The sequence below is a fragment of the Podarcis raffonei genome, chromosome 5, assembly GCF_027172205.1.
Source record: "Podarcis raffonei isolate rPodRaf1 chromosome 5, rPodRaf1.pri, whole genome shotgun sequence".
Lineage (NCBI taxonomy): Eukaryota > Metazoa > Chordata > Lepidosauria > Squamata > Lacertidae > Podarcis > Podarcis raffonei.
In genome coordinates this window covers 21,547,031-21,564,464 of record NC_070606.1, presented here as the reverse complement: position 1 = coordinate 21,564,464, position 17,434 = coordinate 21,547,031, and the positions used below count along the sequence as shown (strand labels likewise).

Here is a 17,434-nt window from a genome sequence, read left to right as displayed (position 1 = left end):
ACCCCAGTTGCCTCACATGGGCTAAGTATAATTAAATAAATGGACATCCCCTCCCCCTTGCAGACGCCTAAGTTAACCTACATGGATAAGGGTTAAAGTGTTCTTATAAAGGGAGGAGGGCTCAGCTAACCAGTAAATGTGATAAGCAGGGCACTGGGTCAAAGAGGTCTCTTCTACGGCATCAGAATTCATAGTTTAAAAGGATTTACATGGAGAGAAAAGATGTCTCCTGCTTTCTTAGCTAGGTGTCTTTAATACTTCTGTGCAGCTCAGAGCAGTGTCTGTCTGTATTGTTGCAGGGAAAGAGAACAGTGGCTATAATCCTGGCAGTCTCTTGACTTGAGGAACAGATTGGCCTGATCATTGCACAAATAACATTGGAGTTAATCGCAAACCCTCCAAATGTCTCTATTTTCCAGGGACAGTCCCATATTTACAGAAGCTGTCGCAGTATCCCAGAATGTCCTGCTTCTCCTTAGGATGTCCCTATTTTTATCAGAGAAATATTGGGGGGTAAGGAGTTATGGGGCCCCCAAGCCAAGGAGATAAGTAACTATACAACCTTTACAGGGCATCTGAAGGCAGCCCTGTATAGGGAAGTCTTTTAATGTTTAATGTTTCATTATGTTTTTATATATGTTGGCAGCTGCCCAGAGTAGCTGGGGCAACCCAGTAAGATGAACAGGGTATAAATAATTACATTATAATTATTGTTGTTGTTGTCGTCGTCGTCATCAGAGAAATGTTGGAGGGTATGTAATCATTTAGGATGCAGAACAAGAGTAGGCTGATTCCAACCACTGGCAGCTACCCTGAATAAAACAGAAAACCCCTTGTCCCTGCACTCATTTCTCTCAGCCTAAGAGTTATGTGGTTTTAATATTGGGAGAACTGTTTACACCCACAAGCAGGCAAGCAGCTCCACCTTCAGTTAAAACCTGGACATGTTGGCTCCTAACATCAGGACCAGTTCCAGAGGGTGGCAGGCTGGGCACCTGCCAGGACTGCAAGACCAGCCAAGGGCCCACTTCTCAGCTGTTCTCTGTTTATACTGTACACATCACAGGGGTGGGGAACCAGTGGCCCTCCAGATGTTTTTGAATTCCATCTCCCATCAGCCCAGGAAGCCCAGCTAATGGTCAGGTGTAGTCTGCGGTGTAGTCCTTCCACCTCTGGAGGGCCACAGGCTCCCCAGCTCTATTTTACATGGAACCTGACGCCTAACCCAAGCGGTTCTAAGCCAAATTAAGAGAGTTCACATGTACATGTTGCCTCTTCTAGGTTAGCAACTGCCTGGAGACTCATATGGTCAGCCTGCCCTCTGCAGGAAAAGGCTGCTCTGACTAGCCCTCTTATTCTGTATTCATCTGAGATTACAAAAAAAAGGAAGGAGGCAACTCAGCCAGAACAGAGTGAAGCATGATACTATGAATAATCATCTATATAAATCTTAAATTGAATGTCAAATATGTCATTGATCACCAATTTAATGGATTTTAACCAATACATGGATTCATTAAATTGGTTCTTGCATTGGCAAAATGCCCAACACAATGTAATAAACAAAAGCTGCCACTCACTATTAGACCACCATCTTTCTTTTATCACTCCCTATTACAGTAACAGACCAGAACCAAAATAACTTCAAAATGAACATGCTGCTAACTTTTAACCCTGCTGATTAAAATGTGCACTCACCAGTCAGTCAACTAAAGCTTTAGTTAACTAATACAATATATTCCTGGTTCCCCAGTGATTATCCATGACTTTTAAGTACCTATCCATAGTAAAGTACTCCACACAAAATTTTGTCTTTCTATTGCCTTTAGGACAGAAGCTGGTTTTTTAAATTAAAACAAAAGGCACTGGTGAGAGTTTTTACACTTGACATTCTTCAGATTTCAGTCCCAGAGTCTGTAATTTAAAATCTGAAGGGGTTATGCATCTTGACATCATGCACATTAACAAGAAATGTTAATTCTATTAACAAGAAATGTTTCTATTCTATTTTCTCATAACTGCATATCAGTATATGAATTGCTGCCAAATTAAAGCATGTGATTTTAAGCTGACAATGTTCTTTTTAAAAAATTGGCCTCTTTTATCCCCCAGCAACTTGATTTACTTAGATTGTGAGGCCCTTTTGCACAGAACAATTTACATTTAGGAAAGAAAACTGCTATAACCTACTTTGAGCCCATGGGATAGAGTCACAAATAAATCAAATTGCATCAAATTGTGAAATTAAAATTTCCTTGGCGCTGTGGACAGTATATTAAGCCCACAGGGCTGAACAACACACAACATAAGAGATCTTGGGCAGATCTTATGACTTCTTCAACTGGAAGTATCTACACACAAAGAGAGAGAGAGAGAGAGAGAGAGAGAGAGAGAGAGAGAGAGAGAGAGAGAGAGATTTGGACTGAGGCTGTGGCACTGTTAAACCTTTCACTTCCACCATTTCCGCAATTCCTCCCCGAAGTTGCTATTTACCATGGAGGTAAAAAGACTGCTACGATATGGAATCCTTTCTCTGTCCTCTCCTCGCATCTTTTGCCCCAGTAGCTAGTACCAGTTCTGAGAGAAGGAGATTTACAGTTAGGAAAATATTGGGCAGGGGGTGGGGGAGGAATTAGAATCCATCAACCGGTGCTGTAACCTCAATCCAAACTAGAAACTGGAGGTGTAGCTGCTTCTGAGTGACAAATCTCCCTTGTCATGGCTAGTTTGGCTCTCAGAAACCAGCTCAGGACTGACCATTGCAGAACAGGCAGAGAAGAGGGTTCAAGCCACATTTCTTGGTGAGAGAACATGGGTGTTACACAAGAGAGAAACCATTTGAAATGCTGGACTGCATGTTATAATCTACTGATTAAATTTACAACCCTAATTTTCAGAAAGAATTGATGAACCGACAATCTATAGCTTGATTCCAACATGAAATTAAAACTGCTCTAAACCCTGAGGCAGCTTTGTTGCCCCACAGTGTGTCAGGTGACATACTACTGTCAAAGCACAGAAAACGGCTTTATTTCTTTGCAAGGACAATTTCATTTGCCCATAAAATTCACCCGCCTTTTATCAGTGCCATCCGCAAAGATATTGTGGCATCTGTAAGATATCCCCATCTCCAATGTGCATCGTCTTGCAGTCTCCAGAGCCAACAAACTGTCAAATTAGAACCGGCTCCTGACAGCTTTATGACACATAATCTTGTTCACAAAGAAAATGGCCCGAGACCTCCTGCCTGTTACAGCTGCCAGAATGGAAATGTTTTTCATGTCTCTGTGATAAGTTTACATCTCTACAAAGGAGACAATACATCTGCCATTGCCTTGAACCAATCACAATGCAAAAATTCTATATCAAATATAAACCAGCTTTCCTCCTTTGTAAGATACCTATTTTATGAGTCCAGCAACTGATGACTATTTCACAGAATCACCTTGAACTCCGAGGAGGAAATATGGAATAAAAATAGAATGGGTGGGGTGGGGGAGCTCAGTTAGTTCCAGGTTGATTGGGATCCACTGAAAGATCTCTGGTGATCTGCAGGAAATCAGCAAGGGTTTCTGAAGCCCAGTTGTTTAAACAATACAAAACAGCTTTCTTTTGACCTAAACAAGGCTGTTAAAATCAAGAAAGCCAACCAGCAATGGAGTGTCGTGCGAGAGGACTAATAAACGACCGTACTTTTCCATGTATAAGACGAGGTTTTTTTACTACAAAATAATGTTAAAAAATGGGGGGGGCGCAGTGGTGTAGCGTGGGTTGTCAGCACCCGGGGCAAGGCAAGTAATTTGCGCCCCCTAACCCGTGGATTTGCGCCCCCTAACCCCCAGATGTTGTGCCCGGTGCGGCCGGCCCCCCCTGCACCCCCCACGCTACGCCACTGGGGGGTGGATAGTGCCTAGGAGGGGACTGGTGATCAGTTGTTGGCTTCTGCGACGTGAGCGATTGTCAGTGTCTGTCATTCTGGATGGTGAATTTCTTCATTCCCCCCCCCCCCCCACAAAAAAAGCTCGACAAATAGCCTTGGACAATTCCCCCCCACAAAAAAAAAACCAAGCTCAACAACTTTCGGAAATCCTCCCCATTTTTTTTGAGTCCCCCAAAATAGGGGGCCTCTTATACACAGGGGCGTCTTATACAGGGGGAAATACGGTATGTTCAGTACTGGTCCAGGCAGGGGGGTGGAATCCTAGACTCAGAATATGCTCAAGGGTACTTCCTTAATTCTACCTGTAAGTCTTTTGCACCTGAAGTTGGTAGATCTTTAGGTTCTAGCAAATCTGACAAGCCTGAAGCCCCTGCTTTTAAACATTACAGTATATAAATTATTACTCTTTTACACCATAATTCATTCTCTCTCCTATTCTTCACCCAGATTGTACCAGCATGCTAGGAAGAATGCCATTTTAACTCCCCCGGTTCTGCTTTCAGCAGTGAGGGGCACCCAAAGGACAACAGCTGAGGACAGATACTTTTCCCAGAGCTGCATGTTGTTTTTTGGAGGTGTGTGGCTCCCTCTACTGGGCGGCATAGGTAGCAAGAAGTAAACTTGAAAGAATTTGAGGGCTAATTTGGAAGTTCATTTTTTAAATAGCTATCAATGGGAATGTTCTTTATAAAGGAAGAAAGGAAGTTATTGTACCCATACATTTTTCAAGAAGTCGCCTTATCAGTACCCAAATGTTTAAAACAACACATTGCTGTTTATTTTTTTTGTAACATGTCAAGGGGAGTTAATTGATGAATAGGCACAAAACCCTATATTTACCGTATTTTTCGCACGATAGGACGCACCGGTCCATAGGACGCACGTAGATTTGGGGGGGGAAATAAAGGGGAAAAAATTTATCCCCCCCCCAGGCGCGGGGCTGGGGCGGGGGAAGCCTGAGCTTCCCCCTCCCCCAGAACGGGACCCAGAGCCATGCCGAAGCTGCGCGCAGCTTTGGCATCGCTCTGGGAGCTTGCGGGGCTGGGGGAGGAGGAAGCCCTCCGCCAGCCTCCAAACCATGTCGGGAGACAGCGGGATGGCGCGCTGCGCCTCTCCCGCTGTCCCCCGAGTTTGCGGGGCTGTCGACGGGGAGGAGCAGGCTTCTCCCCCCCGCCAGCCTTCTAGCCAAGTCGGGGGACAGCAGGAAGGGCGCACTGCGCCTCTCCCGCTATCTCCCGAGTTTGCAGGGCTGGCGACGGGGAGGAGCAGGCTTCTCCCCCCCCCCCCCGCCAGCCTTCTAGCCAAGTCGGGGGACAGCAGGATGGCGCGCTGCGCCTCTCCCGCTATCTCCCGAGTTTGCAGGGCTGGCGACGGGGAGGAGCAGGCTTCTCTCCCCCCCCCCCCCCGCCAGCCTTCTAGCCAAGTCGGGGGACAGCGGGATGGCGCGCTGCGCCTCTCCCGCTGTCTCCCGAGTTTGCGGGGCTGGCGACGGGGAGGAGCCGGCTTCTCCCCCCCGCCAGCCTTCTAGCCAAGTCGGGGGACAGCAGGAAGGGCGCGCTGCGCCTCTCCCGCTGTCCCCCGAGTTTGCGGGGCTGGCGACGGGGAGGAGCAGGCTTCTCCCCGTCGCCAGCCTTCTAGCCAAGTCGGGGGACAGCAGGAAGGGCGCGCTGCGCCTCTCCCGCTGTTCCCCGAGTTTGCAGGGCTGGCGACGGGGAGGAGCAGGCTTCTCCCCCCGCCAGCCTTCTAGCCAAGTCGGGAGACAGCGGGATGGCGCGCTGCGCCTCTCCCGCTGTCCCCCGAGTTTGCAGGGCTGGCGACGGGGAGGAGCAGGCTTCTCCCCCCCGCCAGCCTTCTAGCCAAGTCGGGGGACAGTGGGATGGCGGCGTTCCGCCTCCCCGCTGTCCCCCGAGCTTGTGGGGCTGGCGGTGGGGCTCTCCTGAAGCCTGGAGAGCGAAAGGGGTCGGTGCGCACCGACCCCTCTCGCTCTCCAGGCTTCAGCGAAAGCCTGCATTCGCACCATAGGACGCACACACATTTCCCCTTTATTTTTGGAGGGGGAAAAGTGCGTCCTATAGTGTGAAAAATACGGTAACTAATAAACTGAAACTGACACGGGGACAAACAGAAGAAGACACCTTCACCCCGGTATGGCTCCCCTTTATCACATACACAGCCCAACAAGACAATGACAATAATCCACCAACAGCATACAAATCAATATGGCTAACCTGATCCAAAACACCCACCCACCCCACTCACACACGAAAACAAAGATCACCTCAGCCAATCAGAAACAAACAATCACACCCTAGGCCAACCCCAAACTCTCTCACCACCAAAGGAACACAAGTGAACAACACAAACAATGCTGACACCAAACTCTACATACATTAAGCATAATAGAAACACCACCACCTGACCCCACCCCCATCCATCTTCCCTCCCTCCACCCCCTTTCTTTTTCCTTTTTTTTTCTTCTCCCCCTAATGCCTCAACAAATGAAACGGATTTGTAAAAATGTTACATGTGGGGGAAAAAATACGAGGCATTACACTTCTGTAAAACAAGAAAATCCTAAATAAAATATAAAAAAAAAAATAAGTGGGGGATGTCCTTGTGACTGTCTAAATCAGGGTTTCTCCAGCTATTTTTGGACTACAATTCCCATCATCCCTGACCACTGGTCCAGCTAGCTAGGGATGCTGAGAGTTGTAGTCACTCCCAAAACAGCTGGAGACCTAAGTTTGGGAAACACTGTTCTAAATAATATAAATCATGTGTGGGGAACCTTTGGCACTCCAGATGTTGCTAAACAACAACTCTCGTGATTGCTGGGGCTGATGGCAACATCTGGAGGGCCAAAGGTTCCTGACACATGATATAAAAAAATATAAAATTCATTTAACAGCGAACTAAATTCTCGGAGGGTAAAAGGGTAAAGGTAAAAGGACCCCTGACCATTAGGTCCAGTCGTGGCTGACTCTGGGGTTGTGACGCTCATCTCACTTTACTGGCCGAGGGAGCTGGTGTACAGCTTCCGGGTCATGTGGCCAGCATGACTAAGCTGCTTCTGGCGAACCAGAGCAGTGCACAGAAATGCCGTTTACCTTCCCACCGGAGCAGTACCTATTTATCTACTTGCACTTTGACTTGCTTTTGAACTGGAAGGTTGGCAGGAGCAGGGACCGAGCAACGGGAGCTCAACCCGTCATGGGGATATGAACCGCCAACCTTCTGATCGGCAAGTCCTAGGCTCTGTGGTTTAACCCACAGCACCACCCGCATCTCAAAGGGTACTGGACTTTATATAGCAAAACAATACTATCCATGCACAGTAGGCTTGGGAGAATCAGAGTAGCACAAAACAAATGGGGAGGGGGAATCCTAAGGGAAGAACAAAACAACAACAGCAGAAGAATGAGAATTTAACATGCTCAGTGGGCAAATAATGCTGACTGACAGTTCAGGAAAATGAAGAGAAAAGCGAAAAAGCAGGACACATTTACAGTAAATTATGACATTGTCAGTGCTAAGCAATTGTAACCAGTGCTTTTTTCAAGGGGGTACTCAAGGTACATACTACCGGCACCTTTTTTTGTTGTTGTTAAAAAGTGTGGCACTTACTGTAACAACTTCACAGTGAGTACGAACCTACCGGTATTTCTCTAGGAAAAAAGCACTGACCCTAACCCTATTCCATACTCCTTTTTTCAGACCTCAAGTGTAGCGATTTCCCCTCACTTAAATCACTATTGCCACCCAGCCCAGGGGTATTGGGCCTTTAATTAGAAGCCGCCTCCTTCTATTTAAAATGGCCATAACAATATGGATAAATTGCCCCTCAATTTGCCTTTAATTAGTTCCTGTTCTCAGTTTTCACAGGTGCAAATTGGCAATTTAGTATCATGCATTAACACAACCATATTTCCATTGCATACCTAAAGTTTAAAGCCAGTTTAATCTGCCATGGTTTATCTGTCCCCCTGCCCACTAAGATATCCCTTGAATTGCAGATCTGTGAAAGGACTGGATATTGTTATTGCATTTCTTGTAACATGCAATACAGTTGTACAATATAGTAGTACAGCCCCATTTTTAAATCATCATATACCGCATTTACTCAAATTTAATGCTCACCTTTTTTGGCCAAAGCACATTGCAAAAAATAAGGTGCACATTAGATTTGATGGCACATTATACTTGAGTAAATACAGTAATGATTTAGGCTGCAATCCTAAACTGTGTCTACTCACCAGTAAATTCTAATATCTGGTCAATTTTATTTTGTGAACAGTATTCTGGAGTAAAAATATTTTGGCAACTCCTTGTCTTTTTATAATCCATGTTGTTCTAGGAAAGTGGGGCAGGGGGACTACTTTGGGGGCATTATTCTCTGCATGTTCCTTTTATTTTTCCTGTTTGTACTTTTCCATGTTTTTTGAAAATCAATAAAATACATTATTTAAAAAGGAGGAAATTCTACTGACTTCACTGGGACTTATTTCCAGGTACGTGGGGTTAGGATTGCAGTCTATGTTGTGACCCTAATTAAAAGCATAAGGGATTACATATTTTAAGAAACAGCATCATTATTAGTTGCTCCTCCTGTCAACAAGGATACATTCAATCCACCATCCCTGTGGTTATTCCGCCACCAATAACTCTTGACTTTAGGCCATCAGAATGGCACCATGAAACATTTCTCTGTGTATAACCTTGTCCTTAAATTAAGGACTTAAGTTTTCTTTTTATGCAATCAAATCAACTATGCTGAACTTTGCATTAGTATGTTTAAATGGTTTTGCAAATTTTCCTGTATGCTGCTTCCAATCACAAATCACCATATTTTGGCTTAACAGAATTTAGAGAGGTTTTTCAAGCAGTGATGAGTCACTACCTGGACACATACTGAAGCATTCTCAAGACTGGTTTGTTACTCCCAAATCTCTTAGGAAAGATACATTATCTTACTTCCTCAATGGGGGTGGAATCACCTGGTTTTACCGGTAGTTCTTACGTTTCTAATCCTGTGAATGATAGGAACATTGGTAACTTTCTGCAATCACTTCCAAAATTATGGGTTTGGAAAGGAAGATTTTCCTGCAGCGGGAAAATGACAACTGCATCTGTCAGTGACAAAACGCTGGAAACGGATTGCCTTGTGGTACTTTAGTGTATCTTGCCTTGCATTACAAGAACTCTCTGATGACGAGAGAGAGTGCCAGACGAAGAACGAACAAGGGGTGGCAAAGTCAGGGCAACATCCAGCACTGACATTATGTTCCTCTTCAATAAATCTAGTTTGACGGACAGAACCCAAGAGATGCTAACAAGGGCCAACTGTAGCAAAGGCAATGGTGCCTCACCTGCTCTGAGCCATGCTTGGCTGACAATCAGCAAAGCACAAGAGAGGTGTGGACTCATGCCCTGTACTGTTAGGTTATTGTGTTTGATGTCCCAAAAAGTGATCTCAGCTACAGCTGACCAACCTGCAATGCAGAAGGTTTGGATCACACCCTGCCATTAAGCACCAACAAAACACTCTATAAATTCCAATGCAACCCAAAGTCAGCATGCCAAGATAATGGAACAGACATCTAACCAAAAATAATCGCCTTTGATAATTCATTTGAAATTGTTAGCTGCCTTAGACTCATAATGAAACACAGGACATGAATTGATTACAGAACATGAGTAAAACAACTTGAAACAAACGCTTGGAAGCTCAGTAGGCCCAGATGAACTTTTCACTGAAATACACATCAATTTAAACTCTTATTGGTAAACATATTTGTAACACATCAGTCCCTTCCCTGTGTACAGTGATTTAACAATGTTTTGGATACTTACGGATGTAACCATTCTCAGGATCTTTCTCCACACTTAACGTACAAGAGACTTCAGTTGTATTCTTGATGGGCTTGACAGTTAGCAAGTACCAGCCTTGTTCTCCATATAATGCTCTCCAACTAAACGAAAATGCATAAGAACAAATCAGAAAGAATAAATGGGGAGCAACTGTTATTCAGAGGCATACACTGCCATTAATGGTGGAGGTTGAACATAGCCATGATGGCTAGAAGCCATGGATGGATAACCTTTTTCCTAAACTAAAAAGGCCAACATCTTGAAACATTTCCATAAAGGAGAGTTGCTCCAGCACCTTTTTTTGGTTGCCCCCTTCTGCACCTTTTCCAGCTTTACAATATCCTTTGTGAGGTGTAGGCCTCAACAGTTGATATCCCAGACAATATCTGGGAAATACAATTTGATGAGAGCCCACTGTAACACACCTTATTGAAATTGTATTCCCAAAGGGAATTGTAGCCTTAAAACATATACATATATACAATTTAAAATATTTTGAAACCAATGACAGTTCAGTGATACATCTGCTGGCTCTTTTACTTCTTACATATTTCTCCTGAAAAACCAGAAACACAATACTGTGGAAACAGGACACACAAATGTATATTTTCTCATCTTAAACTATTTTTGCAGGCTTAACTTCAAGCATCAAAGAGCTCCATCAGATGTACCCCAAGTACATTTCAGTTGGCTTAAAAAAATGCATGTATAAAGAGAGAGAAGATTCAAATCTACCTTACAGATTAGTGAAAATAGAATGGTGTGCAGCAAAGAGAGAAGAAAGCCAAAGACAAATGGATCAAAATTAATATAATTCACTAAAATATGAGAATAGCAGAAAGGACAGGAAACGCATTGTCTTGCTTATCAAGGGGGAAGTGAAGTACATGAAAGGACAAACTTGAGGGAACATAAAAAATCTGACAGGGACACAAATTTGGAGCTGATGTCAGGCAGCACATTTTAAATTAGGAACCATCTGCCAGTCGCTACACTCACAGCACTGAAGTTCAACCAAAGAACAGCCAAAGGGTACGGGGAGGGCAGTGGATTTCAGATGAGGGTGAGGGAGATTCAGCTTCTCCCTCGGTACTACTGTCCCATTTTAAGACAGCATCAGTAAATCATCCCAGTTCATTCAAGCAAGGGGGGGAAAGGAAGAAGTTGGAGGGATAAAAGTCCTATTATGCAATGCCAGAGGTCATGATACCAATATCAATCTTCATTTTTCACACTAGAGTCAGCTTCAATTTTTCTTCCCATCCTTTGACGCTGAACTGACCCCCTGATACTGCTGACTATAGTACTGATTATAGAAGACCATGATAGTTATTGGGACTCTGCCATATTCAAGCAGAAAGGGGCAACCAGACTGAACCCCAAATCCTATGGCTTTAGCCCCAGAATTTATTCTTCAGATTGTAGCCAAAGTTTGTTCCACTCACAGTAGGCCCAGTGAAAGGAGGTGTTGGGGAAGGAGGCTGCAACTAAATCCTGTCAATCTCTGTTCACAGCTTTTGCTTAGCTCTAAGGAGTACTAAGTCCTTGATGCTGCAAAATCTTCCAGAGTGATAGCTATGTTAGTCTTGTAGCATTTTTAAAAGGCTAACCAATTTATTATTTGTTCCTGCAAAAGTATTATACTGCAGACACTCTACCCTAGTTGTCTTTCATTTCTCAATCTGAATTTGGCCTGATTACTATGAAAAGATATACCGTATTTTTCCATGTATAAGACACCCCCATGTTTAAGACGGCCCCAAATGTATTTTTTGAGCCCCAAATTAAGAAATAATTAATTGCAACATTCCGTGTATAAGACAACCCTCAATTTTCAACTTTAAAAATTTGGGGGGGGGGATATAGTCTTATACGGAAAAATACAGTATATGGTAATGCGATCAGTTCTGACAGGACTTTTGTTTTAAAATTGTTCCCTGGGCTGAGGAAAGGATTTTACCATTGATTTTGGAGATGATATGTTGCTCTTAAATTCACATGATCCCTGGCAAGAAAAAGCTCTCTTGAGCAGAGAGTGAACTCCAAGACATCAACACACTTGTTTTGGAACTTTGGCACTGAGCCTTGCAAATGTTTTAGCCTTTGTATTTCTGTTTGTCTATATTGTGTATAAGCAGATTTCTGATCTCCATCTCTCTCTCTCTCTCTCTCTCTCTCTCTCTCTCTCTCTCTCTCTTAATTAATTAAAACACTAGCATGTCAGGTGTGGTGTTAGTTGTATAAGTGTTAAGGCAGGGTTAGAGGTTGCAAGTAGGAAAATAAAGGTAATGTACTGTTAAAGATTTTTGTTGTTGTTGGGGGTCTGTCTGGATGAGTTCCTTCCAGCCCTGTGATTCTGCATCCAGTGGAATTTAGAATCTAGCAGATGATGCTCCCTGAATCAATCAGCCAGTTTATTTGTAGGGTAATAGCCTTATCTGGCCAGTTAAGTACTGTTGACCTCCTGTTGCCATAAAGACAAATGGGTGAGCCTTTTCTCACCTCACCTCACCTGGCTGGATGCCACATTATCCTAGAATGGGGAACAATAAGCCAAGCAGGATTAGGAGGATGTGAGAGACTTTTGCAATGCAAAAAAGGCCCAGATCATGCAACCAACTGCTTATCTCTAAGTCACAGACAAAAAAACTGAGACAAACTACAAGAATCTGAAGGGAGTATCCAATCACCTCTGGTTTGTAGATATGGCCACTAAACACCCAATCTGTTTCCAAGTTGTACCCCCAGTAGAATTTGATTTCCAGACTTTGGATAAGCAAATTTCAAAAGTTCTCCCAGACCTCTGGCCTGCCCTAGGAACAAATAAAACACCCTTCTCTGTATACTCAGCAGCAGAGAATATACTGTATTTTTCCATGTATAAGATGCCCCCTATTTTTAGGGACTCCAATTTAAGAAATCCCCACCATTCACTATTCATGAATAAGACAACCCCCAGTTTTTCACATAATTTTTAAGTAAAAAAAACCTAGTCATATACAAAGAAAAGTACAGTAATCCTCTCAGGGAGACTCACAGAAGCCCATAAACAACTTCTCCCTGATATTATATCATTCTGGGTGTAAGGTTTTTGCCATGAAGTATTATTTTGAGTAACACTGAAATTATACAGTTACAGAAAGGTAGCCGTGTTGGTCTGCCATAGTCAAAACAAAAAAATTTTTTCCTTCCAGTAGCACCTTAAAGACCAACTAAGTTAGTTCTTGGTGCACACGAAAGCTCATACCAAGAACTAACTTAGCTGGTCTTTAAGGTGCTACTGGAAGGAAAAAAAATTTTTGTTTTGAAATTATACAGTACAGGAAAGGTTTCGCCTCATGATTCCCCTGAGTGTGTGAAGCGGCCTTTAGTTGCCACCATTTTCTCTCAGAACCGCCCCCCTGAAATGCATCTGTGCACGATTTACCTGCAAACAGGGGCAACTGCATCTGCTTCTGCAAACATTGTGACTGTGAGAGCAAAGTGGGAACTAACCGCCACGCTTGTGTTTGAAGGAGCTCCCATGGAAGCCGGTGAAACCGTGAGGAGAGGCTGAGGCAGACACTAAAGAAACAAGGGAATAAACAGACACGTCTTTTATGATTTAAGACCCCGATGGGGATAGTAATCTAGCTGAGGGGAAGCAGGCTGTGCTGATGGGATATTAATCTGAATGCCAGCAAACTATCTAGAATAGAGTGGATCTGAGGAACTCTATTTTATTATCAAAACAAGGAGGCCAACTGTTGCAATGTATCCACAAGCCTTAACAGGCCTAACAGGTGTTCAGGGCTCCAGCTAGCTTGGCACAATAAGATAGACACATTTGTCTTTCCCAACATTCCTGAAACAGAGAGAGAGAGAGAGAGAGAATATAAACGGAAGGGCTTTATTTCAGGGATGTCAGCCAGGCCTAAACTGGATAACTTAATTGCAACCAGTTCTGGGTGAGAAAAAGAAAAATGTGGTCTCCTTCCTCTCTCCTGAGGTCTTCCTGCCTAAAACAGGGAGATTTTTGTGGCTGTTTAACCTTTTAACCTTTTTAACCCTAATATCCTCCTCCTTCCAGTAGACTAATTTCCTCTCTCTCCTCCATTTTTCTATTGAAAAAAGGGTGCTGGAACTCCCTTGTTCTCTTATAATGGCAATGGAGTCCACCTGAGCTGTGCCAGAAGTGAGTTCCAGAAAGTTCACAGCTGAAAAATAAGCCTTGCTACTATCATTTTTATTAATTTATGAATTGCCTTTTATATATGTTTATTCAAGTTTCAAGGCAATTTGCGAGCAGACGTGTGTGAATCTGATCTTATGCTATGGTTTATCTCTGTAGATCATTGGCATAACTTTAAAATGACATGAGATTTTCCATCATGATAAATCTTGCATGACTTTAGTATAAGCCTGATACTGGCCTCATCTCAGATTCAGACTGTGTAAAGGTCAACACATGCAAATCCAGTTTCTAGTAGTCTATTCAAACTGCTGAATGGATGGCTTCAAGCTATCACTGGTACAGGAGGCAGACAAAAAGATTGCCAGGTTCAGTTAACCCACATTAGAAGTGGAAAGAGGAGGGAGGAAAATATATCCGTTTGTCCTTAATGCGTAGCAGAAGTGTGCTGACTTTTGGGGAGCGCTGGGTAAATTCTGGAGCTAGAACAACTAACTGCCTACTGGGAATCTGTTGTTTTTTTAAATAAAAAATATTATTTCTTGTAAGGAAGGGAGAGGCTTTGGAATGAACAAGTCCTGCCCCTTTCTCACTTTTCCCACCCTCCTGAGACATTGGCTAAATGGCTAAATGTTAGCTTATCACCTTGCATGTGTTTTGCTTAACAAAAGAGTGAAAAATGGTATGCTAATGAGCTATTAACTGAATCCAGGAAGGTCTTTATTATGTTCTTATACTATCTGGTGAGGAGTTGAGAAATCCCATATTGATTTGAAATAACTAGCCTGATCTGTGGGCTGCAAGCCTGTGGTTATTTGTAGTGCTTCACAGAAACACTAGATGCTCTGTGATCAAGCAGCTAACAAATTCTGCAATACCACAAACCCTCACCCCCCTAAACTCAGCTGATTCCCCACACATTATTACAGATAGCACAGCCCTTATTTTCTCAGCGATGCCTTTTTTACTTACTTTGTAGCAGGCTTCAGAGACATAGAAAGCAGCAATTCGTTCAGGAAGGTAATTGTTGACAGAGAGCAGGGCCTGGTCAAGCTTCAGATCATTATCTAATTGCACACAAGTAAAATGTTTTCTGAGCAACACATGCCATGCTAGAAACCACCAGCAAAATATTGCTTTCTGCCACAGTATTGCAGCTGTCAACTAGCAGAAAAATACAAAAAGAGCTTTGCATTTGACAACACATCTCCTATGCTCTTGGACATTTGCACACACATTTAGTGTTGTGTACAAAATTTGGCATCATCTCTGCCGAAGTGCAGGTTCAATTTTCTCTATATGTAAGCCCTTCCCCTCACCAGCTTATGCTTTATATTGTTAAAGAGCTAAACATGTACATGTGGGCTGGGAGAGAGATGTACATTGAATGTCCCAAATATTGTTGAAATAAATGCTCCATTAATAATGAGGGCCAATTCCCTGCCTTAACTGATTCATTTTTTAAAAAAAAAAACTTGCTAAGAGACTCCATGCAAAACTCCCTGACATACAGAACTGAACAGCAGGCGAATTATCTAGCAATCATGATGTTATGATTTTAATACATTTTAACATATATTTGCAACACAGGCAGGAATGTTTGGATTGTAATGTGTTTGCCCATTGTAAACAGAACCAATTACAATCCATAAAATCAAACAGCCAAAAAAAATGTAAGCTACCTATTTGAAAAACACTAGGCTTCCATGTTCTCTTACCTGAATTGCTGTTTTGCACAAAGCTCATTCCTAAGAAAAGCAAAAAGACAGTCTTTGCATTTGTCGTCATTTTCTTAAGCAAACCTGTTTACCAGCGAACCTGTATGCGCTTCATTGCATAAGGATCAGAGGTCACAAGGATCAGAGGTCCTTAATTGCTTAATTACTTTCATATGTGTATATGAAATAAACAACAAAGGAATTTGAAGTCTAGGTCTCAGCTGGTAACTCAGCAAATGCAAATTACACATATGGAGTCTGCTCCCATATTTATTTATTTATTTATTATATTCTTAGAGAAGTAGGACATACTATGCCTAACAGGTCACCACAAACTCTGCCACTTCTGTAACATACTGTACACAACTCACCCTCAAATGGCTGCCATTGATAGGGAAACATCATAGTGACATCAAGAAACTATCAGTGTGACATCAAGAAACTAAGGTAGCTGTACTACATATGTGGTGGGGAGAAAACCTGGTTCAACGGTTGTCCATTCAGAATAGTTGCTGTTAGCATCCGTCTGTCTCAAGAGACCACAGAGTTCGCCTCTGGAAGTGAAGTCAAACCACTGGAGAATCACAGTGCCTGGCTGTGGCTGCAGAGACTGGTAACTCAGGGGTCAGCAAACTTTTTCAGCAGGGGCCGGTCCACTGTCCCTCAGACCTTGTGGGAGGCCGGACTATTTTTTGGAGGGGGGTGTGTGGAATGAACAAATTCCTATGCCCCACAAATAACCCAGAGATGAATTTTAAATAAAAGGACACATTCTAATCGAGTAAAAACATGCTGCTTCCCAGACCGTCTGTGGGCAGGATTTAGAAGATGATTGGGCCGGCTCCGGCCCCCGGGCCTTAGTTTGCCTACCCATGCTCTAACTACTGCCTCCTGCATTGTTTTTGCTGCGTTAGCAGCACCTAAGTGAATTCTCCAGGGCACAAGCCTGGGCAGCATGTATGGAGGTCCTGGCTGCCTCTCAGCCTCACTAATGTGGCCCAAAGGAAAGCAGAGCAATACGTTTGGCAACAACTTGGCTGCAGTTGCCGGAAGGAGGTATACAAGGCATCATCAAACTACCTTAGGAACTCCATTCAGATTTGTGTAGCCTTTTTTTTCTCCCGATGATGTCCTGCAAGGCAGTGGGTAACTCATGAATAGACTAGACTCATTGAATTAATGACCATGACTAACTTAAATTCATTAATTTTAAAGGGTCTCTTCCAAACAGGGCTTGGGTGCCGCTGTGGTCTAAACCACATAGCCTAGGGCTTGCCAATCAGGTGGTCGGTGGTTTGAATCCCCGCGACGGGGTGAGCTCCTGTTGTTCGGTCCCTGCTCCTGCCCACCTAGCAGTTCGAAAGCACGTCAAGTGCAAGTAGATAAATAGGTACCGTTCTGGCAGGAAGGTAAACGGCATTTGCATGCACTGCTCTGGTTTGCCAGAAGCGGCAACATGACCCGGAGGCTGTCTGCGAACAAAATGCCGGCTCCCTCAGCCTATAGAGCGAAATGAGCACTGCAACCCCAGAGTCGTCCGCGACCGGACCTAAAAGTCAGGGGTACCTTTACCTTTAAATACAACCCTTGACACTGAGCTAGCATTTTTGGTGGCAGTCCTGTGTTGATGACTGTTTGACATATCCCACCCATATTTTTTGTATTTGATAAGTTGTATTTGTGAATGTGATTTTTATGTATGTAAGCTGCCTTGAGTAAGGTACAAGCCTCAGAAAG

At 43.5% G+C, this 17,434-nt stretch overlaps 1 protein-coding gene across 1 annotated transcript in view; it reads right to left on the bottom strand.

The window, feature by feature from the left end:
- The window catches only part of LOC128413775 (heparan-alpha-glucosaminide N-acetyltransferase-like), a 168,766-nt gene extending 151,686 nt beyond the window's left edge, over positions 1 to 17,080 (bottom strand). The window contains exons 1-4 of the mRNA XM_053388191.1: positions 15,698 to 17,080; positions 14,952 to 15,046; positions 13,236 to 13,372; positions 9,791 to 9,909 (exon numbers count right to left, since the gene is read on the bottom strand). Coding sequence (XP_053244166.1) covers positions 9,791 to 9,909; positions 13,236 to 13,372; positions 14,952 to 15,046; positions 15,698 to 15,767 — 421 coding nt within the window. The 5' untranslated portion in view covers positions 15,768 to 17,080. The remainder of the gene's footprint in view (positions 1 to 9,790; positions 9,910 to 13,235; positions 13,373 to 14,951; positions 15,047 to 15,697) is intronic.
- Positions 17,081 to 17,434: the final 354 nt, after the last annotated feature.